General features: G+C 43.5%; 1 protein-coding gene across 1 annotated transcript; it reads right to left on the bottom strand.

The window, feature by feature from the left end:
* Positions 1 to 27,920, bottom strand: LOC140629863 (leucine-rich repeat and calponin homology domain-containing protein 1-like). Its single transcript, XM_072819364.1, has 4 exons — positions 27,098 to 27,920; positions 21,213 to 21,339; positions 4,426 to 4,531; positions 1 to 212 (listed from the first exon to the last, which is right to left on the bottom strand). Exons 1-4 carry the CDS (start codon positions 27,175 to 27,177, stop codon positions 16 to 18), a joined length of 510 nt encoding a protein of 169 aa, XP_072675465.1. The 5' UTR covers positions 27,178 to 27,920; the 3' UTR covers positions 1 to 15.
* Positions 27,921 to 27,957: the final 37 nt, after the last annotated feature.

Here is a 27,957-nt window from a genome sequence, read left to right on the forward strand (position 1 = left end):
CAGCTCTGCTGAGAGTTACGCACGCACTAGTGACGGCGTATCCCGCGATGAAACAGCTTTGCTGCCATCCCTCACCTGTGCTGGAGGAGACTGCAAAGGGTTGTTCTCAAGTAGTAATACTTGCAGCTGTTTCATCTCTCTAAAACAAATGGGAATCACGAGCACTTTATTGCAGGAAAAGTCAAACTTTACCAAGGGAAGATCTACTAGTTCTAAAGAACAGGGCGGGGAGAAAAAGAAAAAGAAAACACAAATTCAGAAAGCAACAAGATTAAATGGCTAAACATTCAAAAATTCATTCTTTGCTTACCAGGAAAAATATTTAACATAATTGAAGCAAGTTGTGCATCAGGAATACGTGGTCTGTGTCTAAAATATTTTACTAAAGGAGAGGGGAAAATCTTCCATTGGGAGCACAATCATTTTAAATTGTTAGTAGTTCTGATAAGAGCTAAAAAACACTTGACATTTACAGTATCTTTTGTTTAGAAAGGCCTTTCTTCCAGCAGAACAATCACATAAGCCACCCCACATTGGGTAGGTTTATGCTTTCACTTCATTTGCAAGCATACGAACAATGTGCTAATCATCAAATATTCTTATCGAGTCAACAACGTATCTGGGCTGGCATAGTCTCAGAGCCAGTTACAAGAAATGTGTTCCTGGGTTTTCTAATTCTACTTTCAAGACTAAATGCCATCTAATTCAGAACTCTGCAATGGACCCTGTAATCCTGCTTTGATGAGGCTCAAGTCTACTGCTTTTGAAAAGTCTCCTGCAGCTCCACAAACAAGATAGAACATTATATTTAGCTTCAAATCCCCACCCAGTGGCATAGTAAACACTCAGTAATTTCAAGCATTCCAACCGACGCTGGCAGCTGCAGGGAACGAAGTCGACTATATTTCACGGAGCAAAGAGGCTGAGCGACAGCAGACACGTAGAGCGACACTAGGGCCAAGCAGTGAGGTCCCTGGGGGGGCCACTCCCACATATGGCAGAGGGGCCTCGGTAAGGGCTCTGGGCTCTGCGAGGAGATCCAAAGGGGAGGACAGGCAGGTGCTATATAAAGTGACCTGCGGTAAGAAGTGACCCGATTGCTTCTCCCCCCTACCACCCCCAAGTGTGCCTGAGGGTTTTCAGTCGACTCAGAGAGGCTGCTTCAAGTTCCACAAACAGAGATGCTCTTAGCAACAGTGATCTCTCCTCCAAGCCTCCTGGCCCCGGGCCTCTGGGTGTGGAAGGGACTTTCCTTGGTTCCTGCCTTAGGGGATTACTTTGTATTTAAAACAGGACCCAAGTGCGAGGAGAGAGGTTGAAGAGCATCCAACTCTGCAGGTCCCAAACTCAGTGCTGGGTGCCGAGCAAGTCCCTGCCCGAGCCCAGGCCTCATCCCCCACTTTCCGCCCCCACCCCCCCAAGAGCAGGGGCAGCGATTTGCCTGGCACCCTACTCATCCTGGAGGTTGCCTTGATGCTGTGAGCTGCAGGTAAAGGAGGGAGGGAGGACGGGGACCTGGAGGACAGCATGGAATCTGGAAGGTCAAGGGCAAAGTCAGATCTCTTTCACTTCATGGTTTATTCCTCAAACTGGACTAGTGTGTAGAGGGATTTGGATCCCGGAGGCAGATCCCCTTGCTGGAACCCTTAGTGATAGGGATCTGTCTCAGAGACTGTTCTTTTCACTCACTGAACTCAGGCCAGCAAATTTAGTGGCAAAACTTAACTGGATTCTGGATCTTCAGCGATTCTCTGCCTGGGACAGTGAAGGCTTTGAAGCAAGGCGGAGGGCTAAGTTCCTGGCAGGCACAGCAGGAAGGGGAGGAGAGGCAACTGAACCAAAGAGGGTAAATAAAGTAAGAATGGTTTGTATTATGACCCATTCCCGTTAATTGCAGTTTGGAACACAATTATCATCTTGGCTTCATTAGGAAAAACGAGAGCCTGGCAGTTTCACAACCAGAAAATGGTGGTGGTGGTGGTGGTAGTGGTGGCTGAGAACAGCGGCCCAGAAATGGTCGCAAGAAACAGGGCAGGAAAAGGGAGGAAGAGGAAAAAAAAAATTCCAAGGCACATCCTTTGTTGCAAAGAAGGTCAATGACGGGCTCCTTTAATCTTAACTCTGTCCATTCTGGGCCTAGAAAAAAACAAAATGCAGGTCTCCTCATTGCAGTATGTGTAGTGAAACCACCACAAAATTGATATGGGTAATTCGGCCACAGACTCGTTTTCCCTCCTGAGATTGAAAGCATATGGGGAAGGGTACTCACAGAGGAAAAACAAGTAAATACTCAAAGTCTTTAAATTCGTTGCCTGAAAGCACTATCAATGCCCTTTTGTTAATCGAGTTCTCTGGAGTGAAGCAGAAAAGAAACTTGATATGCAGGAAGTTATTAAAAAAAAAAAGAGAGAGAGAGATTTTTCCAGTAAACTGAAGTTTTAGCTTGGAGGATATATTTTTAAACTACTACACCTGAGAAAACCTAATTATGGAAAGGATAGAAATTTGTAACCGATCTTTTTTCAGGGATGGGAATGCCGTCCTCAGAGCAAGGGAATGCTCTGAAGGTAAGAGTGTAAGGAGTGGTGAGAGAAAGAAAGACCTTGGTTGCAGAAAAGACACACTTTTCACACGTTTCTAGACTATTCTAGGCATCCGTGAAACGATCGTTACCCTTTTTCTTTTGAAAATGAGAGTTTGGTGATCTGTCATGAGCTTTCAGCGATTAGCAACAAGAGCTTAGAGGAAAGTTGCATTTAGTGCCACAAGAGGTTTAATGCTTAGAAATGTGCTGTAAGAGCATCTCCCCTTTGCACTTGCTCAAACCAAGAAAAATAATTTCATCCCTTCAAAATGGATGAGACTGTGACAGAATGAAAAATCTATCTTTTTATACCTGGTTATCTCAAAGTCATAAACTAATAAGTCCTTGTGCCGACAGAGTTTCCACTTCTACTTCTTGAAGATGCTAGTTAGTGCACGAAAAGTGACAGGATGGCAGGTAGATACTCAAACCTCCCATCCAAGTGCATCATATTTTATAAAGTTTTTTCCCTTCCATGAGCTTCACCGGCTTGCCTTCAGGCCAAAGAGCAAGATGCAGGAACAGAATAATACAAATCAGGCGGTTCTCAACCAGCTGCAGTAGTGTCGGGTTAACCAAATGCTTTAGTTTCTGTTTCCAAGTATATGCTTTTGCTTTGAGGTATATTTTTAAATAGATGTGTGAACCCTGGTATGCCTGGTGGGCCTTAAATGAAACGGGTGGAAAGCAGTGCGATCTTTGAAACCTGGAATACGTCTTTTGGGAAAGCATTCGGTATTTTACTGCTCGTCGACTCATTCTGATTCAAGTCCAAACAAGAATCCCAACGTATGAAATTCAGATCCACCAACATCTACAGAGCTGCTTGTCAAAGTTCTTAATAGCCTGCAATTCCTGAAGAAATGTAACTTTTTATTGGAACCCAAAGACAGCATATCAGAATGACATGCTGTGGAAGCCCACAGGTGCAGGGAAGGGTTGGCCTGAGGCTGGCTCCTGAGCAGGGATGTCTGAGGGGGCAACCAGCCTCAACGCCGAGGTTCTGGAGGATCCCGGCTTCTGGCCTTTGGGAGACTCGCTGCAACAACCAGTGACGTTAGCCCACGTGCCACTTCAGCAGGGGTGGTCCTCTCACCTGAAGCATAGATTCTAGACTCAGGGGGCGGTTCCCAACCAGGGCGACCAGATACCCAAGGCCAGAGATCCTAACAGCTGGACCTATGAGACCAAACACATCGCCTAAGGTGTTGGCCCGATGTTCCAGAACGTTGCACATCCATACCAAAAACAACTCATGCTGCCTCCTGTTGTGAGCTGAACTGTATGTCCCCAAATTTCCTGCGTTGGAGTAGTCCTAGTTCCCAGAACCTCAGAATGTGGCTGTATCTGAAGATAAGGCCTTCAAAGGGGTATTAAGTTAAAATGAGGTCATGTGAGTGGGCCCTACCCAATATGACCAGTGTCCTTCTAAGAAGAGCAGATTAGGATGGAGACACAGAGGGAGGATGACGTGAGGATGCAGGGAGAAGCAAGCCATCTGTAAATCAGGGCAAGAAGCCTCAGGAGAGACCTTGATCTTAGATTCCCTGCCTCCAGAATTGTGGGAAAATAAATTTCTGTTGTTTAAGCCACTCAGTCTGTGATACTTTATTATGTGAGCAAACTAACAGACACACGGCCTTCTACGGGGGAATGGCTGCACTGTCGTGCCCCCGACTAAATATGAATATGAACTTTTCTGTTATCTGTGTGTGAAATTCATATGATTCATATTAATATAATTAATATTATTGGGCATGCATAAACATAACCAAACTACCTTCTTCCCAGAAGTAAGCAAACAAACAAAATAAACATCTCCTGTTTTATTCTTTTTTTACCTTGTGGTAAAACTTTAAGGTAATTTCTTCTGACATTCAGTTCCCGTAGAGATTTCAATTGACCTATCTGCTGGGGCAAGGCTGTGATCTCATTGCAGCTGACGTCCTGCATCAAAAAGCAAAGGCAGAAATGATAAACACCCTCTTCCAGGAAATCAAGCCTCCCGCGTGACATCTCCTTAAGGAATTTAAATATGAGGACAGCTCCTTGGGTTCATCGTTACCTTGGTCTGGATGCCCCTGGCCAAGCAAGGCTCAGCGCAGAGAAGGAAAAAGAAAGTGCACCCTTTTGAACATCCTCTGAGGCTGGAAGAGGAGAGAGGAAGGATGTCTGGGCCATTCAGGGGCTACTCTGTGGGCCTCGCACCTGCTGCGTTCTCGTGCTTCGATCGCATCTTACTGTCACGACGAACCCGTGAGGCCGTATTAGCAGCTTAGTAGTGTCAGAAAGGTGGGGCCCAGGGGGGTGAAGTCAGGCGTCCCGGGCAGTCAACACTAGGAACGAAGGCCGCCCGCTCCTCAGCTGCCCTCCCACAGCGCCTCGAAACAGAAGGTGACACACCCCACCTAGCACACACCCACATCTTACAGTGGAAACCATGACCCTTACGGCATCTTTTGGAGGCACTGTTTCTGTCGAATGGAGTCCGTGATGGGGGGCTGCACACTTTGTGCACCCAAATGCCTGCAAGCACATTTTTACCAGCAAGACCATGGGGCACACGGATGATGTCCCTTTCTTTCTTTTTTAAAGATTGATTGATTGATTGATTGATTGATTTATTCATAGAGACAAACACACACAGAGAGAGAGAGAGAGAGGCAGAGACACAGGCAGAGGGAGAAGCAGGCTCCATGCAGGGAGCCCAATGTGGGACTTGATCCGGGGTCTCCAGGATCACGCCCCGGGCTGCAGGTGGTGCTAAGTCGCTGGGCCACCCGGGCTGCCTATGACGTCCCTTTCTTGCAGGGAAAAACGTAACATCCCATCAATTGTGGATGGGGACCACTGCCCAACAGGCTCAGAGTGAGAGCTGCAGCCTCACCCTTCTTATCCGCTCCCCTCATCCCCTCTGCCTCTTCCTCTGGAAGCTCAGCCCCCACCCCGGCTACTGTCCTGTTCGGAGCCATGTCCTCCCTCCTGCGACACTGTGGTGCTCCCCAGTCACTTCCCGGCCTCCTGCTCCTCAATCTGCCAGAGTGTCCTTTCCCTGCGTCACCTGCCAGCTCAGACGTCTGTCCCAGCTCCGGAAGCGCAGGAGGGATCGTCCCCAAGTTGGCAGCTCCGGTGCTGGTCTGTGTATCCTGTGCCATCTCCCTGAGAGCCCCCCTTGCGTCCCCAAGCCCCCCCCCCACCCGTGGCCGTCTGCTGTCACCAGTGTGTGTCCCAGCCTTTCAGGGGCCCACACCTGGTCGGGCTCTTCCCTGCCTGGCGCGCCCCCCCAGTGTGGTCCCCTTGGCCCCCCTGCACCGTCCAAGGCTGAATTCAACGCTGGCTCCTCTCGGAGGCCTTTGTGGAGGTGTCCCCCTTCCATCCCCGTCTGATCACGCGCCCAGGGACAACGACGGCGCCGTCCTCAGTGGTCCTGCCCTCATGAGCTCACACGTTTGCCTTCCCTACGAGCCTGTGAGCTCCTCGATGGGAGATCCTGGGTCTTAGCCACTCCGTCTTCCCGGCGCTGAGCAGAATGCCAGGGATAAAGCGAGGGATGGGCCCCACGGCTGGCACTCTGGGACGCTCCGACCTACATACCAATCCCTGGCGGGTCCTGCTTGAGACAGCAGAGCCCCAGATCTACTTGGGCGAGGTCTGATCCCAATGAGATCGAGTGTTTAAATACCCCACATCACTCCTGAACCTGCAAAAAACCAAACCAAACCAAACAAAACCAAACAAAACAAAACAAAAAAAAAAACCCTTTCCCACCCCGCTTTTAGAAGGCAGCAAGGCCTGACTGCAGAAATCAGTCCCACACTCACTCTGATGAGAAGAGCTCACCACTGACCCGTTGCCAGAAATCCCAGGGCTCCCTGTGAGAGCGGGACCATGCGGAACACAGGGGAGCACTGTCCTCTAATCTCTTCTCATCTGGAAACCCGCAGGTGATCCGCCAATCTGGCAAGGTCATGAGGCTGCTAGCGAGTATCACCTGCTGAAGAGGAATAAGGAGTGCGGCAGCCCTCTGCAGAGGCCGAGTCTACACAGTGCACTCAGCCACGGTCCCGCTCTATGCTCTGCGTCTGACCAACAACGCGGAGTGTCCCATGCCATCACCCCGGGCTGGCTCTTGATGCATTAAAACAAAAACAAAAACCCACAGGTACATCGGCAGAGAAGTAAAAGTCTAAAGGAAGGAATTAAAGAATTAAGAGGTCTGGAGATTTGTTCAGTCACTTTTGCCCCTCACTGAGTCACTAAATACTTCTGCCTTTCTGCATAGACTTCCATATACAAGAAGCAAAAAAACGAAATGCCACCTTTTCCTGATTCCTATGGCTTCTGATCAGCCACAGACAGTAACCAAATCCTTTCAGTGAGATCTTTATATTTCTTTGCCTCAATCAAGTCACGAAGAAGCAAGAGGTAGTAGCATTCCACACTTTTAGCCGAGCTCTCACATAGACGGTATACAGGTAAGCCCTAGAGATATATGAGATTAAATCATCCTATTGGACTCGCAACCACAGTCACACTGGTGGTAGCTGGGGCTGGGGTGGGGGGTGGGGAGGTCACAAGGGAAGAAACAGGGGGCATTTTCCATCCCTAGAGAGGAGTTAATGTGACTGACATCCCCACTCACTTTTTGTAAGTCAGTGTGTGAATGCACAAGAAAGATCCTTTTTGCAGTTGAAGGGAATCAGATTTTTGATATGAAACTGACAATTTTCCCAAGTTCCAAGGACAGAATTCTTTTAAGAATCATTCTTGTATTTTATTATTTATTGGGGGGGGGGTGGGCGAAGGGGAGAGGGAGAGAGAGAGTTCCAAGCAGACTCCCTGCTAATCGAGGAGACCAATACAGGGCTCAATCCCACGACCCCGAGACCAAGACCCGAGCCTAAACCGAGGGTTGGACACTCAACCAAATGAGCCACACAGGCACCCCCCAAAAAATCACTTAAAAAAAAAAAAGAGAAGAGAGAGGGAAACAAATAGATAACAGATATATTAAGGCAGCATATTCACAGCATAAAGTCTCATTCAGTCGTATCCTATTTTTTGGTCCGTACTATATTCACCTTGCGTGCCGCTGATTACCCGCTGCTGTTTCCCGAAATACCAGGTAATTTTTTTTTAAACATATGTTTCTCACATAATGGCTTCATCAAGGAAAATCAACTCCCTTCAACTATATTTCAATGCTTATTTACTAGTAAGGAAAGCAGTTACTCAATTTACACTTAAAAAAAGAACATAACAATACAGAGTTTTTCGTTCTGACTTGCAGGACAGGACATCTGTAGACAATCAGAAACACAAGGTCCAATTGTCCATTCACATTTGGAGGGCTGTATGGTGAAGGTCAAATTATTCTAATAGCACTCTGCTGTCAGGTATTTCCTGTCCTGCCAAAACAACGAGGAGAAAAGGCGCCGGGAGATCCAGCGTGAAAGCCAGATAAAGACTTCTTGCTATTGTAGCATCGATATTGTGAAATTATGCAAAGTCTATGGCCTTCCAGTCACTGAACGCTGCTATGTTTTAAAGGAGCTATGAATCTCATCACAAAAATTAAAACCCCGTGGGTCTTAAGTCACTGCGGAATGAGGAGGAGGGGGGAGGGGATGTTAGTCTAAATTGAGGGATAAGATAGAGATAAGATGTTTCAGTTCAGAACACGTGAAAGCAGTATTCCTAGGACGGTCTGGTTCTCTAGGACATGTCTGTCCACATTTAGCCTAAGGTATGGTTCTTTTTTTTTTTTTTTTAATTTTGAGTTCATTTTAAAAAGGTAATGTTTAGGAAAATAAATTTAATAAATAAATGACACCAATACCTCATACTTCTGCATTTAGGGAGAATTTACCAAGCTATGACTTTCTGATTCATTGGCTCTTTTTAGAATAGTAAAGTGAATCCCTTCTGAATTGCTTATTAGCCCCTAAGCTCTATCTTAGAAAATAATTATCTCAAGCTTCAGTGAATCAAATTACCATATATTTACTGTTAGAATATTGCAAATATACAGGTAGGCCAGGAAGAAATCATCATAAGCATGTCATACATATTTACTAATTCTATTCTCTAGTATATAGAAATGAATCTAGTTTATATACAAGAACATTAAGTCTCGAACTTAAGTTTTTATGGAACGGCCAGCTCAACTTAGTAATTGAGATAAAGATCAAATGGAGAATTTTAACTATGACTTAAGATAAACTTTTTTTCCACTAGTTTAATCAACATGTTTTTAAGTAACCAAAGGAAAAACTTTAGAGTCATTTCATGCCAGCCCCTTCAGGCAATAAAGGAAGTCTCTAGAAGTGTTAAATGCACATTGGAGACTAATAGATTTTTGTTATTAAGTGCTAGTTGTTAATTTACTACCTTCAGTATGCAAAAATGATAAGGATTTAAAACATCAGATTAATTCAGGGGTTATTAAATTATTATTAATGTTCACTTTCAGAAAATAGTCTTTAAAAAAAAAAGAAAAGAAAAGTGTTTTCAAGGAGTAACCTCTAATGAAAACCAACACAACCACTGTGGATTGTGTCAAGACGATCTTGGTTAGGGAAAGACGTCCAGTGAGACCAGGCCACCCTGTGCAAATACATGCGGTATTCTCACAAGCTAACTTGCTCTGACCCTCAGGTTTTCAAAAATCTAGTGTGGTTATACAATCGCTTCAGTCATATTTTTGTAATAAATGTAGCTCTTTATTTAATGGAAGGAAATGCGAACATTCTGACAGGAAATCCAAGCTATTAACTCCCATCATGGGATCATGCTCTTTTTTGGGGGGAAATGTCTATTGTATGACTCACTGTGTAACTGTAGGTAAATGTCTTAACCTCTCTGTGCCTATGTACAAAGAAGTGGCAAGATTAAATAATTCAAATTTCCTTGTGATATTAGGAAAATCCATTTATCACAACAGAGATAATGAAGAGATTTTAAAAGTCAGATACTTAACTCAGGAATAATGTCAATTTTGATTCCATAACAATCAAAAACCTCAATGCCTGTAGTCAGAACTTTTTTTTAAGAAAAATTAAGGGACGCCTGGGTGGCTCAGTGGTTGAGCGTCTGCCTTTGGCTCAGGGTGATCCCAGGGTCCTGGGATGGGCTCCCTGCAGGGAGCCTGCTTCTCCCTTTGCCTGTGTCTCTTGCTTCTCTCTCTTTGTCTCTCATGAATAAATAAATAAGATCCTTAAAAAAATGAATCTGCTCATTTATATTCAAGACTTTATCAAGCAACCTCTGGTAGGATAAATTATCACATTAGTGAATGTCTCCTTTCAGTATAAAACACAACTTCACACCTTTTCGCATACCACCCCAATGTTCTCCAACAGAATGGATCTTCAACAAGCCATGGATTCCCAACTGTCCCACAGGAACCAGAGGGGCTGGGGCATCTCCAGAGACCACAAGTGGAAAAATGACTATGTGAGACACATGAATTTATGTCTTCCCAATACCTAGCTCAGAGGTCGGAATGCCATGGATGAAAATAAGGAAGAAGGGATTTTCCTCAGATGTAGGACGATACACCCAGTGTCTTGTCAATAATTGATCCTTGAAATCAAACTCCCCACACAAATAAACATTTCATGAAAAGAGAATAAAAAAAGAGAGGTCTAGTCAGGGCCAGGAAATGTACCTTTCCTTGCATCAGGCTCTCTGAGTTTTTCGGTTTTAGGAGTAGCTTTCTGGACCAGTGATAATACGTCCTCTTACATGCAGGTAAGAGCTGGGAGCCATAGTTTTCAATGCCCGAGTTGGGGAAAGACAAATGGAAAGAAACCACACAAGGGATAGACCATCTCTGGACCCCAGCAGGTCAGTATGCACAGGAAACTATGAGAAAACTCAAGTTCACCATGCTTTCCGTGGTGTGCTTGTCTTCACAGCTCTAAGGTCATTACAACACAGGCCATTCATATGGCATCTCTCACCAAATATCCAACATGCCTCTTCCTTCAGGCATGGTTTGACAGTAAAAGAACCATGTTTCCAAGTGTTAATGTGGTTTTAACGAAGACAATAAGGTTTAGTCAACACCAGAACAGTCCAATGACCTTCCCTGCCAGGCTGGAGCTCCTCTGTGAGGAAACTTCCAGACAGACACTGACCCTCTTTTTAAAACATTCATTCTCTGATTCACTCTTGGCTATTCATGCTCTGCCCCAACTTTAATGAGAAAACCATTGCAAGGTAAACCAGGAACTCACCCAACAAACAAAACATGGCCCCTCTCCATGAGACACTTAGTCTAGAAGAAGATACAGCAAGAACAGCTGCGTGGTGCTGTTGACAGAGTTGGGGCTTTCATCACACAAGACTGGTTTTTATACCCCAGTCCCACCCCTCCATGTAGCCCCATGGCTTTGGGTAAGTAATTCTGAAACTCAAATTTGTTTACGAAATGTAGATATGATACCTGCCTGGCTGAGTTATTGTCAAGATTGTATGAAATAATCCACGTCATGTACCTAGCAGAGTGCCAGGCATATAGTAGGTGTGCAGTAAATGCCAGGGCTTTTCCTCTTTCTCTTACAGAAAGAACACCCAGATATAAAGACTTAGAAAGCAACATACCTATTACAGCTACAGCTCTGAGAGTGCCAGAGGGACAGAAGTATTCAACGTGGCCAAGAAGGCAGGAAGTCCTAGCTCATTCATTCCCACCAGAAATGGCCCCGGAGGGGCCAGCTTCACAGAACTAAGATTCCTTAAATTCTCTTGCACCTGAAACAGTATAGAACTCTAGCCTGGCCTCTCACGGATTTGAAAAAAGACATCTCAACAGGTGTTTCTTAATGGCTTCTTCATGGGAGGAGGAATAATTGTGTTCCTCTGTTCTCTGCACAATCTCAAATGGCTGGACAAGCCAATAACTGCATGGCAATGCTTTCTGTTTTATTTTCAGATAAGTGTGACATATATTTAAGATGGTAAGATGGTGTTTTTCAACTCTTAAAAATTAGAGAGGAAGACTCTTTTCTTGCAGACAGCTGTGGTACTTTGGGTTTTGTTATTTAAGCCACTGATGACTCTGGAATACTCACACTTGGAAGAGAAGAGACTTTACAGCTCCATCTAGGATACTGTTTGAGTCTAATGTGAAATTTAAAAATATTTCTTCCAAAATAGCTAAACAATGCTCAGAGCCTGATAACCTGAGTGATTTTATCAGCATTTAATTGGCTTAGGGTACTCTGAATGCTTGGGGGCAGGGCAGTGCCTCCCCAAATTTTTTAACAAGTTGGTTACCATGTAAGTAACTATAAAACAAAAACCTCCCAAGCAAGTCTAGAATTATTGCAGGCTCTCTGGGGAACTTCTTTCCAACTGCTAGCTAAAAATTCATTTGACATGGTTACCTACAGTAGCACTACTATTTTAAGCAAAAAGAGATGAAAGATAAGTAAGAACGGATGGAAACTAATCTTTTTTTAGTCTGTGACCTTAAGCAAGGCCAGTCACCCCTTGTGGTTAAATAATGGCAATGATTTAAATATTCACCAATGTCACAGATAAATGCTTTTTACAAGATCGTGCATGCTCACACAGTAAGGAACACAAGCTACAAAGCTGCCCCACCCAGTAGTGTGGACAGTAGCTACATGTGGCCACTGAGTGTTAGCAATGGGGCTGGTCCAACCTGTGAGATGCTGGCAGTATAAAATAGACACTGGATTTCAAAGACTTAATGTGAAAAAAATATAAAATATCTCATAAATTTTATATCACATTTATGCTGAAATAATATTTTAGCCATCTTGCATAAAATAAATCATTAAAATGAACTTCACTTGCTTTTTAAAAAAAAAATGTGGCTACCAATGCATTTAAAATGACATTTGCTGACACCAGCAAGGCAAAAAGAAAGAAAAGGCATCCAAATTGAAAAGGAAGAAGTAAAGCTGTCAATAGTTGCAGATGACTTTATACACTATATAGAAAACCCTGAAGGCTCCACCAAAAAAAAAAAAAAAAAAAAAAAAACTACAACTGACAAATGAATTCAGTAAAGTCTCAGGATATAAAATCAATGTGTAGGAATCTGTTGCATTTCTATACACTAATAATGAAGCAGCAGGAAGAAAAATTAAGAAAAGAATTCCATTTACAATTATATAAAAAATAGTAAGATACCTAGGAATAAACCTAACCAAAGAGGAAAAAGACCTGTACTCTAAAAAGTATAAAACACTGATGAAAGAAATTGAAGACTATACGAAAAATGGAAAGACATTCCATGCTTGTGGATTGGAAGAACAAACATTGTTAAAATGCCTATGCTACACAAAGCAATCTGCACCTTTAACGCAATCCCTATCAAAATACCAATAGCATTTGTCACACAACTAGAACAAATCATCCTTAAAAGACTCCAAATTGCCAAAGCAATTTTGAAAAAGCAAAGCAAAGCTGGAGGCATCACAATTCCAGACCTCAAATTATATTACAAAGCTGCAGTCCTCAAAACTCTGTAGTACTAGCACAAAAATAGACACATAAATCAATAGGACAAAACAGAAAACCCAAAAATAAATCCACAATTATAAGGTCAATTAATCTTTGACAAAGCAGGAAAGAATATCCAATGGGGAAAAGAGAGTCTCTTCAACACACGGTGTTGGGAAAACTGGACCAGGAACATGCAAAACAGTGAAACCGGACCACTTTTTTACACCATATGCAAAAACTCAAAATGGATTAAAGACCTAAATGTGAGACCTGAAACCATAAAAATCCTCAAAGAAAGTGCAGGCAGTGAGTTCCCTGACATGGGCCACAGCACCATTTTTCTAGATGTGTTTCCTGAGACAAAGGAAACAGAAGCAAAAATAAACTATTAGGACTACATCAAGATTAAAAGCTGCTGCACAGTGAAGGAAACAATCTGCAAAACTAAAAGGCACCCCTACTGAATGGGAGAAGATATTTGCAAATGACATTATCCAATAAAGAGTTAGTATCCAAAGTATATAAAGATCTTATACAAATCAACACCTAAAAAAATCCCAAATAATCCAATTAAAAAATGGGCATAAGGCATGATCAGACATTTCTCCAAAGAAGATGGCCAACAGATGGCCAACAGACACATGAAGAGATGCTCAACCTCACTCACCATGAGGGAAATGCAAATCAAAACTACAATGATACTACCTCACACCTGTCAGAATGGCTAAAATCAAAACCACAAGAAACAGCAAATGTTGGCAAGGTTGTGGAGAAAAAGGAAGCCCTGTGTACTGTTGGTGGGAATGCAAACTGGTGCAGCCACTATGGAACAGTGTGGAGGCTCCTCAAAAAAGTTAAGAATAGAACTACTCTATGATCCAGAAATCACACTATTGGGTATTTACCCAAAGAATATAAAAATACCTTTTTTTATATATAAAAAATGTACTTTTAAAAATATATATAAAATAAATATTTCTAAATAAAAAATATATTTTATACATAAATATGTATTTATTTTATATTTTTATCTAAAAAATAATTTTTATATATCTATATGCCCTATATTTATAACAGCATTATTTACAATAGCCAAATTATGGAAACGGTCTCAGTGTCCACTGACTGATAAATGGTGTACACACATGTACACACACACACACACACACACACACACACACACAATGGAATATTATGCAGCCATAAAAAAGAATGAAATTTTGCAACAACATGAGTGGAGACAGGGAGTACTATGCTAAGTGAAATAAGTCAAAGAAACACAAATAGCACCTGATTTCACTTAGATGCAGACTTTAAGAAACAAATGAGAAAAGGAAAGAGAGAGAGAGAGAAAGGGGGTGGAGAGAGAAACAAGCCAAGAAACAGACTCTTGACTACAGAGAACAAATGAATGGTTACATGGTTACCAGAGGGGAGGTGGATGGGAGATGGATGAAACAGGTGATGAGGACTTAGGAGGGCACCTGTCCTGATAAGTACCCCGTGGTATATCGAAGTGTTAACTCACTATATTGTACACAGGAGACTAATATAATGCTGTGTGCCAACTACACTGGAATTAAGAATGGAATGGAATGGAATGGAATGGAATGGAATGGAATGGAATGGAATGGAATGGAATGGAATAGAATAGAATAGAATAGAATAGAATAGAATAGAATAGAATAGAATAGAATAGAATAGAATAGAATAGAATAACGTTTGCTGCTTGGTAGTATCTTCCTATCAAACGGTGCTGGGTGAGGGTGTTTCAGCTCACATTCCAAGTTAGCTATGACACAGTGACCTTCAGTACATCACAGGCTGTCTCTCTACCTTGTTTTTTTTTTTTTTTTTTTTTTTTCATTTATAAGGTATCAAGAGCTTGGACTAGATGCTTTGAAAACCCCTGGGGCTCTAACATTCCAGGATCCAAGGACTCACCAGGTACTGCTGGGGGAGAAAAGATGCCAGAGCCAGTGGATGACAGTGCTAAATAGGTAGTTGGTTGCACGAGGAGGCAGGGCAGCCTTTGCGAGAGTGGGCTCTGGACAGGGTACCTAAGAAGAGCTCAAGGGGTCCCTTATGAGCCACCCCACAGCTCGTGGGTCCTGAGGCGGGAGACAGGCTGTTCCACCTCTGCAGCCATGCCAGCCCAGCAGCTGACGAGAGCATGTGGGGGAAGCCCTGCTCTGCTGTGGGGCTGGCTCTGGGCTCAGCACACGTGCCACATGCGCCACAGGTGCCATGGATGAGCTGGCCTGTAGCCGTGGCCACAGCGCAGCTGAATGCAGGGCATGCTGTGGGCTTAGGCCCAGGGTGCAGGGGGTGGGAACACATTCGGGAGGCCAATAGGTTCCAACACACCGACCTGGCCAGCGTGCCTCCCTGTGTGGGAGCCCAAGAAGTGGGGGGAAAACCTACCTGTCATTCATATTGTGTTTGTAAGACTTAAGCCACATTCTTAGCACACCTGGATTTTGTGGTTTATCAGACTCCCAAAGGGAAGTATTCTCAAAAAAGAAAAATAAGTATTATGGCTATCAGTTTCAATCCCCAGCATTACTCTGTATTATGTTTCTGTTTTCTGGAACCAGTTAAGGTGGCACCTTCTGAATTAGCTTGGATTGTAAGACAGTCATCCCCCCGCCAGGCTGAGCACCTGGGAGTCTGCACGGTCTGTCCCAAGCCACCTGCTCGGCCCACTTTCCACCGTTTGACAGCAGCATTTAGCAAACATTGACTAGGTGTCTATCTTGTGCCAAGCACTGGGTACGACAGCAAGTTCCTATCCTCAGGCGGCTTTCAAGATCTAGGGGGAGCTGGCACGGAGAATGCCAAGGAAGAGGACAAGTGTGATTCCACGGAATTCAGAGATACGTCCAGGGTGCTTGTGTTCGGAGCACCTAGCTCTGGCTCGGAGGATCTGGGAAGGCTTTCTGGAGGAAGTGAGATCTAATGTGGCTAAGAATGGATCAAGAGAAGAGGAGAAGGAAGAAACAGCTCATACAGAGTCAGTGAGATGCTTCCAAGTCCAGAAGAGGAAATGAACAAGGTGCATTCCTAGAAGGCTGGAACTCAGAGGGTAAAGGAGCCCCGGACAGGAGATGAATCTGGGGAGACAGGCAGGGACCAAGAGTCCTGAGGATGGTCTTGAATGGCCTGTGGAGGAGCGGATGGTGGCCTAGTTCTAAGGTCGTGGCTGTGAGAATTGAACGCCCAGCCTACCTAGCTTAGCCTCCGCAGGATTTAAACTGCTTCCCACTCCCCACTCATGCCGTATCCTCCCGGGCTGTCTTGCCTTTGCACAAGCTGTCCTCTCTCTCTCTCTCTCTCTCATATTAAATTCAATCAGCCAACATGTAGCACCTCATTTGTTTCAGATGTAGTGTTTAGTAATTTCTCAGTTGCGCATAACACCCAGGGCTCATCCCATCACGTGCCCTCCTTAACGCCCATCATCCACTTATCCCAACCCCCACCCACCTCCTCTCTCAGAACCCTCCGTTTGTTTCCTCTGATTAAGAGTTTCTCATGGTTTGTCTTCCTCTCTGATGACTTCCCATTCAGGTTTCCGTCCCTTCCCCTATGATGCTCTGTGCTGTTTCTTCTATTCCACAGATGAGGGAAGCCATGTAATTGTCCTTCTCCAATGGACTCACTCAGCATAATACCTTCCAGTTCCATCCACGTGGAAGCAAATGGTGGGTATTTGTCGTTTCTAATGGCTGAGGAATACTCCATCGTATACATGGACCACATCTTCTGTATCCAGTCATCTGTCGATGGACACTGAGGCTCCTCGCACAGTGTGGCTATTGTGGACATTGCTGCTGTGAACATCGGGGTGCAGGTGTCCCGGCGTTTCACTGCATCTGTATCTTTGGGGTAAATCCCCAGCAGTGCAATTGCTGGGTCATAGGGCAGGTCTATTTTTAACTCTTTGAGGACCCCCCACACAGTTTTCCAGAGTGGCCGCACCAGGTCACATTCCCACTAACAGTGCAGGAGGGTCCCCCTTTCTCCACCTCCTCTCCAACATGTGTTGTTTCCTGTCTTGTTAGTTTTCCCCATTCTCACCAGGGTAAGGTGGGATCTCATTGTGGTTTTGATGTGTATTTTCCTGATGACCAGTGATGCGGAGCATTTTTGCATGTGTCTGTTGGCCATGTGTAGGTCTTCTTTGGAGAAATTTCTGTTCATGTCTTCTGCCCATTTCTTGCCTAGATTCTTTGTTTTTTGGGTGTTGTGTTTGATAAGTTCTTTATAGATCTTGGATACTAGCCCTTTCTTAGATGTGTCATTTGCAAATATCTTCTCCCATTCTGGAGGTTGCCTTTTCACTTTGTTGACCGTTTCCTTTGCTGTGCAGAGGCTTTTTATCTTGTCCTCTCTCTCTTAAATGCTTCTTCCTCTGTCCAGCCTTCCTTTTCCCATTTAGAAAATCCCAAACAGACTTCTGTAAGGGGCCTCTCAAAGGTCTCTTCCCGTACAAACCTTCCCAACTCCAAGACTGAATCAATCATTCCCTACCCTAGGCATGTATTTCTTATAATAGCAAATTTAGGGGTAGGAGTTGCCTACCCAAATTAATATTCATCTTCTTTCAGAAACTGTCCCCTTTGGTGGCAGCAGAGCAGCTGTCTCTGGGTCACATGACCATATATTTTGAGCATCGAGGACTGAGTCAGGGGAGGACATCCTAACCAAGCCTTGCTTCCCTCGCTTAGACACCGAGGCCAAGACAGACCAGCTAGTGCTCAAGTTGGAGGACATTTAAACTTCAGATCTGCGGGCAAGGCAACATCTCCATTATATAGAGAAATACAGAAAGCTGAGAAAACAAAAACACTGCTATGGCTCATGATAAGTTTCCAGTGTCTTATTCTAAACATTCATGACCCCTGATCAAATGTCCTCATGCTGAGTGATGGGAAAACTGCATCTTTTTTAAAAAAAATTATCTAGGTATAGTTGATATACAATGTTGTATTAGGTTCAGGCGCCCAACATAGTCATTCAACAACTCTATGCATGGCACAGCGCTCACCATACTAAGTATGGTCACCACCTGACGCCACACGATGCTCTTACAACAGTACTGACTATACTCCCCATGCTGCACTTTTCATCCCTGTGACTTATTTTATACCTGGAAGTTTACACCTCTTTTTTTAAAAAAAGTTTTATTTATTTATTTGAGAGAAAGAGAGGACATGAGCGGGGGGACATGCAGAGGGAGAAGAAGAAGTAGACTCCCCTACTGGGCAGGGAGCCCAACGCAGGGCTCCATCCCAGGACCCCGAGTTCATGATCTGCGCGGAGGGGAGATGCTCACCCGACTGAGCCACCCAGATGCCCTGGAAGTTTGCATTCCTTAATTCCACTCATCCACCTGCTCCCCATTCCCTCTGGCAACTGCCAGTCATTCTCTGTATTTATGAGACTGTTTCTGGTTGTTTTTTCAATTTTTTTTTTTTTTTAGGTTCTACATGTTAGTGAAACCATATGGTATCTGTCTTTCTCTGACTTATTTCATGCCCTTTATGAAGGTCCATATATGTCATCACAAATGACAAGATTTCATTCTTTTTTTCTGGCCGAGTAGTATGCCATTGTGTATATACACCACATCTTTTTTTTTTTTTTCCTGAAGCAACTCATGGTAAGTCCATTTATTTCCCATTTGTACACGCCCCGTTTATTACTTTGTTGTGTCATCTGCCCAGTACTCCCCGTGCCCATTCCCTGCTCCACCTTGACCACTCTGCTCCCGCTGACCCTGGAGCTGCAAGATCCCAAACATCAGCCTCCACGCATCAGTGTAAGGGACAGGCTGAGGGAAGGAAGCCTATCTGTTCCTTCGTTTCTCCTAGCCAGCCACTCAGAGGCACTGACAGTGGAGCTGCCACCCGCAGGTCACAGTGGGAGAGCGTAGGTTCTTGGCAGGAGCTGGTCATTTTCATGGCCCCCTACTGCTACCCTAGGACAGGCTCCAGGAGCTCCTCCTAAGTGAAGCTCTAGACCCAGGACTCTTGAACTTTCCTTTTGGTTTTTTAACAACACTTAACTGTTTCCTTCACACAGGTTCATGCCTTCATCAAGAGATCTGACGGTGAGGAAGTGGATTTTGCAGGTTGGCTCTGCTCCACCATTGGCTTTAACCAGCCCAGCACACCGACCCACGCAGCTGGTGTCTAAGTATTTGGGAAGCAGCAAAGAGTGAGTCCCCTGCCCGGTGGTGTGCCATATTGCTTTCAGGCTTCTTTCCCATGCCTGTCTCTGTTCAGACGTGCATTTCACCTGCTTCAGGAATCTGCTTCTTCCTCCTACTACTCTTCGGGCACATCTTGTGCTCAACTCCAGTGCAGTTTGGTTGTGACTGATGCTTCATTGTCCACATGCACCAGCGTATCATGTGACTGTTGAGGTGCAAGGTGAGAATAAAGCATCTCATCTCCTCTCCTCGAACTAATCATTGACTGGAGGGCTAGTTCTTCAACCTTGAGCCGATTCAGCTGGTCGTCAGGGCCACCTTCAGCCGGAGCAGCGTTGTACACCCCATCTTTTGTATCCATTCATCTACTGATGGACACTTGGGCTGTTTCCATCTGTTGGCTATTATAAATAATGCTGCGATGAACACAGATGTGCATGTATCTTTCCCACTATCTATGTGTCTATTTTTGTGCCAGTACCATACTGTTTTGATTACTACAACTTTGTAGTATTATCTTGAAATCTGGGATTACGATACCCTCAGTTTTGTTCTTCTTTCTCAAGACTGTTTGGCTATTTGAGAAGACCCCTGCATCTTTTTGACCAATCCCAACTCTTGGTGTGAGCTAGCTGGAATGGGCTTCAGATACTACTATCATGTAAGTCCTGATAAAGACACTCTTTCTTTACCTACAATGCCTTTATATAGCAATGAGGCATTTCCACTCTAAAATCAAAGCTGATACATAGATGACTCCGGTGCTGTCATTTTCCTAGCCAATTCCCACTGCAGACGTGATGAAGGCATCACAGCACTATCTGGGTTTTACAAGTCATCACCACGTGTTCCACACGGCCCCAAAGAAATTAACTAGAGTTGGCACACAAGAAAAAAAGTCATTAGCAATCAATGTTCTAGGCTGGAATCTACCAGTAAAATCTACCATAAAAAGGTACCATCTTTTTTTTTTTTTTTAATTTATTTATGATAGTCACAGAGAGAGAGAGAGAGAGAGGCAGAGACACAGGCAGAGGGAGAAGCAGGCTCCATGCACCGGGAGCCCAACGTGGGATTCGATCCTGGGTCTCCAGGATCGCGCCCTGGGCCAAAGGCAGGCGCCAAACCGCTGCGCCACCCAGGGATCCCAAGGTACCATCTTTTTTATGGTCATAATCACAACATTCAGCTCTGTGCCTGACACAAGGTCAGTATGGGGTAATGCTTGCTTGGAGGATAAATTATGACCGTAATGTTTTAGTCCGATTGCTCGTTTCTGCTTCTTCATTCATCCACCTTACCCGGCTGGGATTCATTCTTTCCCATTTTAGAAACAAGGTGAGTGATTTGATTAGTAGTGAAAGAGCTGAAATAGAACAGTGCCTCTTGGTGTCAGGTGCACACTTACAACCCATCTCCACCCATCTATAATGTGGAGTTTTGTTTTGTTTTTGCCTCTGGGAATTTGGTCACATTTTAGAGTTCATCAGTTTAGGACAATGGTTACTAAAAACCCTTACAGAATCAGAGCACTCTGTTCTTTCTCAATTAATGATTTATATTCATCAAATATGGCCTACAAACTTATTGGTACATTATCTGGCCAGTTTATTCAAAATTTATCACAAATTTATATGCGATCTGAAAAAAGCATGATCTAACTACTACATGATAACCAGTAAAACTGCAGCAACTGTAAATCCTGCGAACTTCAGGAAGTGTAAACTACAGGAAACCTGTAAACTTCAGGAACTGTGTCTGCCACAGCAAAGCCAAGCTGGTTCCGCTCCCCACTTAATGTCTTTATCATATACAGCCCTCCAACAACGGGTGCACCTCCCTGTCCAACTGCAGCAAAAAGTCTGACTACCTTGGTAGACGATGGTCAGTATGCAAAGAGAAAGAGCATCTTAAAAATCAGTAACATACCAACTCCATCAACTGTTTGAGCTGACCTATCTCCTCTGGCAGCGACCCAAGTTTGTTGTTACTTGCGATTAAGACTTTGAGAGGCAGACCACACAGGCAGGCAGGCAGGGCAGACAGCTGATTCCGACTGCAAAGACAATACAAGAACACAGGTAAATACACAGGCCACTTCACACTGTTTCTGAATGTTTGTGAACAAACAAGAAGAAAGGAGCGACCTGAGAAGACGTTTTACAATGATAACAGGTCCAAGAACGTTCCTGCATGTGTCATAAATCCCAAGTACAAAAGATAATAAAATATATTTCTTTTTTTTTTTTTTAAGATTTTATTTATTTACTCATGAGAGAGAGAGAGAGGCAGAGACACAGGCAGAAGGAGAAGCAGGCTCCATGCAGGAAGCTCGACACAGGATTCGATCCCAGGATTCCAGGATCACACCCTGGGCTGAAGGCAGGTTCTAAACTGCTGAGCCCCCCAGGGATCCCCAATAAGATATATTTCTAAGAAAGAAGGGCAGGGCACCTGGGTGGCTCAAGTGCTTAAGCCTCTGACTCTTGATTTTGCTCAGGTAATGATCTCAGGGTCGTGGGATCGAGCCCTGGGTCAGGCTCCACGCTCAGCTTCTCCCTCTCCCTCTCCCTCTGGCTCTCCCCTGACTCTTGCGTGTGGTCTCCAAATAAATAAATAAGTAAATAAATAAAATCTTAAAAAAAAAAAAAAAAAGAAAGAAAAGCATAGGCAGTTCTGTGGGAAACAACTTTTCCCAGCACAAAGAACCCCATCAAACCCCCTGCAGAAGAAGTGGACTCCTCGGCCAGCCAGGAGGCAGAGGGGCATCACGCCCTGTGCCACCAATAGCAACAGGAAGCTGCTGCCAACTATTCTCTTCCTGACAATGTGAGCAGGAAACACAGCAAGAACCAAGCACCATGAAGGCATCCTCCCATCTATGTTAGAAGTAAGGCAACTTATAAAGGACCACCAGCTTGATTTCCAACATTTTTGACTCTGCTTCTTTTTGCTGACACACAGCCACTGCGGGTAAGGTCTACTGGGGTGTCCGCAAGGGAGCTAATTAAAAGAAGAGAAGAGTCAAAAAAAAAAATTAAAATAAAAAATAAATTAAAAAAAAAAAAAAAAGAGAAGGGTCAAGTAGGCCTTCTGGCAAAAAATGAAGCTGAAGCCTCAAGGGGTTCAGTTTAACAGATTTCCCAGAAAAGTCTGGGGCCAGGTCTCACTTCTGCTTTGCATGAAGAGGTTTTCTACCAGAAGTATCTGAACTTCCTATCATCGATGCTTAGTTTTCTGAGAAATGGGAAAATAAGGGATAAATGAAATCAATGAGCCATCCTCATATATGTCAGCCATTTAGTTCAACCTCCTCTCCCACAAAACAGAAGCAAAGACAAAAACCCTTCCTGCCATCAAGTAGGGAGATGGATGGTTTTGAGTTTCCCGGCCGTTCTGATGAAGCCAACGACCAGGCCGTGATAGATCTAAAAGTCTCTTTGTCATGTTATTGCAACTATGTGGAACATCTTCTTCTTCTTCTTCTTCTTCTTTTTTTTTTTTTTTTTAATGTGGAACTTCTTTTGTGTGTATGTACCCACGTGTGTGAAGCTCCCCAGGTTGTGGTACTGCGCGCATGTATATCTGGGCACACATAAATCTGTGTGTGGGAGAGGGAGGGACAGACAGCCTGAAAACACACCAAAATGTTATCAGTAGTCATTTGGGGGAGAATTAGATCCAATGAGTATTTTAAAATTTTCTTTCTTAGACTCTGCTCGATCTCAGGATCAATCCCAGGACCCTGTGATCATGACCTGAGCTGAAGGCAGATGCTTAACCGACTGAGCCCCCCAGGCGCCCCTACAGCTCTTGGTTTCAGCTCAGGTCATGATCTCCGATTTGTGGGAGGGAGTCCTGCATGGGGCTCTGTGCTCAGCGGAGAGTCTGCTTCTCTTCCCCTGTCCCTACCCCACTTATGTGCAGGCTTGCTTTCTCTCACTCTTTCTTTCTCTAAAATGGATAAATCTTAAAAAAAAAAAAAAAAAAAGAAATACCTATCACTATAAAAAGATACACTTCATCTGCATACTGGTTACATGGGTGCTTCTGTTGGTGAAAACTCACTGAGATATATGATTATGAGCTGTGTACTCTTCTATATGTATTATATTTCAATTAACGTTTTTACTCCTCTACTCTCCCATATGAGGGAGTGGGAATCATACAGCTGAACAGAGGTCATCTCCAGCTGATGGGCTGAGAAAAAGCAGGTGGTATGCTGATGGGAGAGCTTTCTTCAAGCTCCAAAAAAACCCTCCTTGGACACTACCTCTGGAGAAGAGAACTAAGTTTATTAAAAAGCGGCAGGTAAATCATTTGGAATGTAATTTGTGGTTATAATTATTTTTTTTTTTTTTAAAGATTTTATTTATTCATGATAGTCACAGAGAGAGAGAGAGGCAGAGACACAGGCAGAGGGAGAAGCAGGCTCCATGCACCGGGAGCCCGATGCGGGATTCGATCCCGGGTCTCCAGGATCACGCCCTGGGCCAAAGGCAGGCGCCAAACCGCTGTGCCACCCAGGGATCCCTGTGGTTATAATTATTATGTAATTGCATAAAGTGAGGACTGGTTCCTTAACATGTTAATAGGACAATATGTATATATATATTATATTTTATTAAAATATATATATATTTTTTTAAATAAATATATTTATTTTGGAGCCATATTTAAACTTTGTTTTGAAGACAAGGAAACAAAGATCAGTATTTTCAAAAATTTCTACATTCCTATTTTCCACAGAATTAACAATTACAGTTGAAGATTCTTCCCATGTTTCTTTGCTTGGAAACTCAGACTTCAATATTGCCAGGCTCACTTTAATGCAGGCATCTCATCACATGAACAGATACTGAACCGGGACAGACACTTATCACACCATTCAAGTAATGCAGTGAAGGCTCTGCTCATTCAGAAGCACAGGATTGGAGATTACAAGGGATTATTCTCACAGGAATTCCAGCGTGGATACTAATCTAAAATAAAATGACATTTAAGCATTCTAAGGGTAGATGTGAGCACTGATTTTAAAATTTAAAATAATTAGATATAAGCATGATTTCTTTGATGGGGGTGTAAGCTTTGGATGCTAAAAGCTGCTGGTGGAATAGTCTATTCATCGCCGCCACCCCCCGCCCCCACCACTGTCGTTAGGCACCTGTAGATACATCCAGATGCCAGGACTTTTTGTTACAATACAGCCTGCTACAGGCCTGGGCCACATTTCCTCTATTTCACTGATCCATTCTCTTAGGCTCTACACTTCATATATTTTATCACAGGATGTTCCTGTATTACTGGTAATTTCCCCAATAGAAAAAGGAAATACACATGCACACAAAAACCCATTAGCCATCCAGCAAATATTTATAGAGGACAGAAGAAACTGCATTCCCTCTAATCCTCTACCCACTAAAGACCACATTGGTAGCCTGAGTTTTTTGAAACCACTCAGCTGGCAGCAATTTTTCTCGAGCAAGTAAGTGCCTGAGGCTGAAAACAACTATCCTGCTCCCCACTTGTCTCCTGCGGGCCTCTGTGCTAAAAGCAGGCCGTCTGCAGAGAGAATGTTTAAAATAAGGCCCTATCATGTCTGATAATGTAATGGCCAACATTTATTTTCAAATCTACCCTTCTACCTTCCATCTGAAAGCAAAATTTAAAAAAAAATTTTTTTTAACTCGTTCATTACAAAAGATTAAATTAGTGGGGGAAAAGGGCCACTCGTTCAGAAGCAGAAATTACAGATGTGGTCATGGCAGCCTGAGCCTTGGTGCCCAGCATCTCTGGTCACTCTCAGTGCCTGGTCTGGGTGGAGGTTGGCACAGGGAGGGGCCAGAAGGTGCTAGGCTTTCACCAGGCTGTGTTTATTGTCAATGCTTCCTCTTCCATCTTTCTCAACTGAATGACTCCCTACTAGGATTTATGGGTCTATTTCCTCATGTCAAGATAAAACAAAGCGGCTCAACGTTAATAATCTGAACACTCTTGATAGCTTTGGTTTACAGAATACATTTCTCTTGGCTTCAAGTACCACTATCCCCCACTTAATATAATTCCTTAATTAAGGAATTTGCAAACGAAGTCACTTCCCTATGGTTTTACTGTTGGAGACTCCTCATTTAATGTGTTTTGACTATGGCACTTAGTAATATCCATATGTTCAGACCTAATGGCGGTATTTAACATTATTTGTTATTGGTTTAGCAGAAAGTTATTTTCCCTAAAGTAGTGATAAAAAAAATTATGATATTTTTACATGTGATTTTATTATATGGGCATCATTTTTTTTATTCTACTGGAATGTAACTCTTTTTAGCGTATGGGTTCACTGAATAATTGAGTGTAGAATTCATGTAGCAGAAAACCATTTATAGAAAGACTTTTGTCACAGGGCACCTGAGTGGCTCAATGGTTCAATGTCTGCCTTCAGCCCAGGGCATGATCCTAGGGTCCTGGGATCAAGTCCTGTATCAGGCTCTGATTCTCCCTCTGCCTGTGTCTCTGCCTCTCTCTGTGTTTCTCTCATGAATAAAAAAAAAAATTAAAATAAAAAAAAAAAGACCTGTCATATACTCACCCATTCAACTGGTGGAAAGGTCACCAACTGTGGAATTAGAAGGCCTGGGGTTCAAATCTTGCCTCTGCCGCAAACATTTAGTTTAGGGTAAATGTTTAACCTCTCTGGTATTATCGTCCTTAAAAAACAGGTAAGCATACTTATCTAACATGAGACATGAGATTATGGATGCACAAGTGCTCAGCCCAACATTAAATCTACATAAAGATGAAGCCATACCCGACCACTAATGTGGCAAAAGCAGTAGGGACAGGACCAATAAAGAGCCTATGTGTGCTTAGCTCGGTGTTGGCTATTTATTTTATTTCTTAACTGCTAAAATTTCAGTCACTTTTAAAATACGGTTTTACATTTCATTCACTGAAAACATATACCAATACCAACATATACCAACTAAATATAAAAATGATCACTTTGAGGCATGTGGGCTACACAGTTTCAGGCTAACAGAAACCAAGTTAGCTATTACGGGTCTGGAGGCCCTGGGTGAGCACATACAAGCACATCAATGACCTTCTCTCCCCCAGCTTCTCCAAATGCCAGGTTCCCACTATTTCTCTGGGAAAACACAAATACCCAGGACTCATCCTCCTTGTTTACTGTTTGGCTTCTGAGGAGTAACTGAAATAATGATGTGAGATCATTAACCATCACAAACCCATTCAGGAAAATATCCCAGCACACATCTAAAAAGCTACCAGGAGAGCAGGACAGGTTTTGTGGGGTGGACACTCCGGCCTCACCCTCGTGAGTCTCGGCCAGGGGAAGGAAACAAGCATATGGTAGTTATTGCCACTGTTTGTGGGAAGAGTCCATCTGCACTTGGTGTGCGACCTCCAGTAAACAGCAGCTATTTTACTGTAGCCAACCAAGCAAGTTTCCTTTTTCAAAAGATACCTCACCTAATTTTGTGTTTATGGTTTTTGTTTTTTTTTTTTTTTTGCATACTCTGTCCAACTTTCATTCAAGGTAAAGTAACACTTTTATATTTTTTTTTCTGTTTTGCATATGACACTTGACTGTTAATGGTCTTTATACACACACACACGTCAGTGAACAATATCTACAGAGAACCATTTCCTTTTTCCTGCTGGCTCCATTCTGAAACACCCACCCTGGCAAAATGTCTCACCCTCGCTTCCCCTAACGACAGAGTACTACTTCCCCTTCATCACCAGCTCTCCCCCTGCATTCCCACCATCATCATTATATGCCTGGGGATGCTTACCAACAACAACCAGAGCCTTGCTTCACGTTGCCCGGGATATTTTCGTGGACCTTCATTTTATAAATGCAAATTACATACATGTCATTTTAATCATGCTTTACATGAAATTTGTAAAACAGGAATTCGATCGAGATGATGTGCATGTACAAAATCTGGGCACCCACGTGGAAACTGAACTTTGAAAGCAGTTATGCTATCTACAACTTGAGAAGAGCAATTACTCGAAAAAGAGAACTAAAAGAAAAGCAAAAAGCAAAAAAGTGAGTGTCTACAGCAGCTCAGAATTCAGGCCGATTGCTGCACCAGCCCTTCTGCTGTGCATTTTCGCTGCGCATACCTGCACCATATTTGGCCACTGCAACTGAGCCCGGTTCCCACAATAACAGCCTATCAGTCTCCTCCTGAGTATAAATAAAGCCTTGCTTAAAATACTCCACTGTCTTATACTCTCCATGGCCAGCAGCCACCACTGCCGCGATGTCTGTAATTAGATTTCAAAGTGTAATTATTGATAACTCGCCCCCCTTTTCTGTCATTTCCTATGGCTTGTTTTTTTTTTTTCCTCAGAGCTCTTCAGTTCTAAAAGGACAAGGCTCTACAAACTATTACTTTAAGTTTCCTCCTTAAGGAAAAAAAAAACAAAAAGAAGATGCTCTTAAAGAGTTTAAAGAACTTGCTCCAACACATTTGATCATGCCCTTCCTTCACTCTAAAATGGAGCTGAGTGTTCAAAATCAAGGAAGCATTGGATGTTCAGAGAGAATGCAATTATCAGATGATAGCCCGAATATTAATCTGCCAAACCCCTTCAGAGGCAAGAATGCAGACGTAGGCTCCTGTGTGGCTCAGTCAGTCCAGCA

Source organism: Canis lupus, unplaced genomic scaffold, assembly GCF_048164855.1.
Source record: "Canis lupus baileyi unplaced genomic scaffold, mCanLup2.hap1 Scaffold_299, whole genome shotgun sequence".
In the NCBI taxonomy this organism is placed as follows: domain Eukaryota; kingdom Metazoa; phylum Chordata; class Mammalia; order Carnivora; family Canidae; genus Canis; species Canis lupus.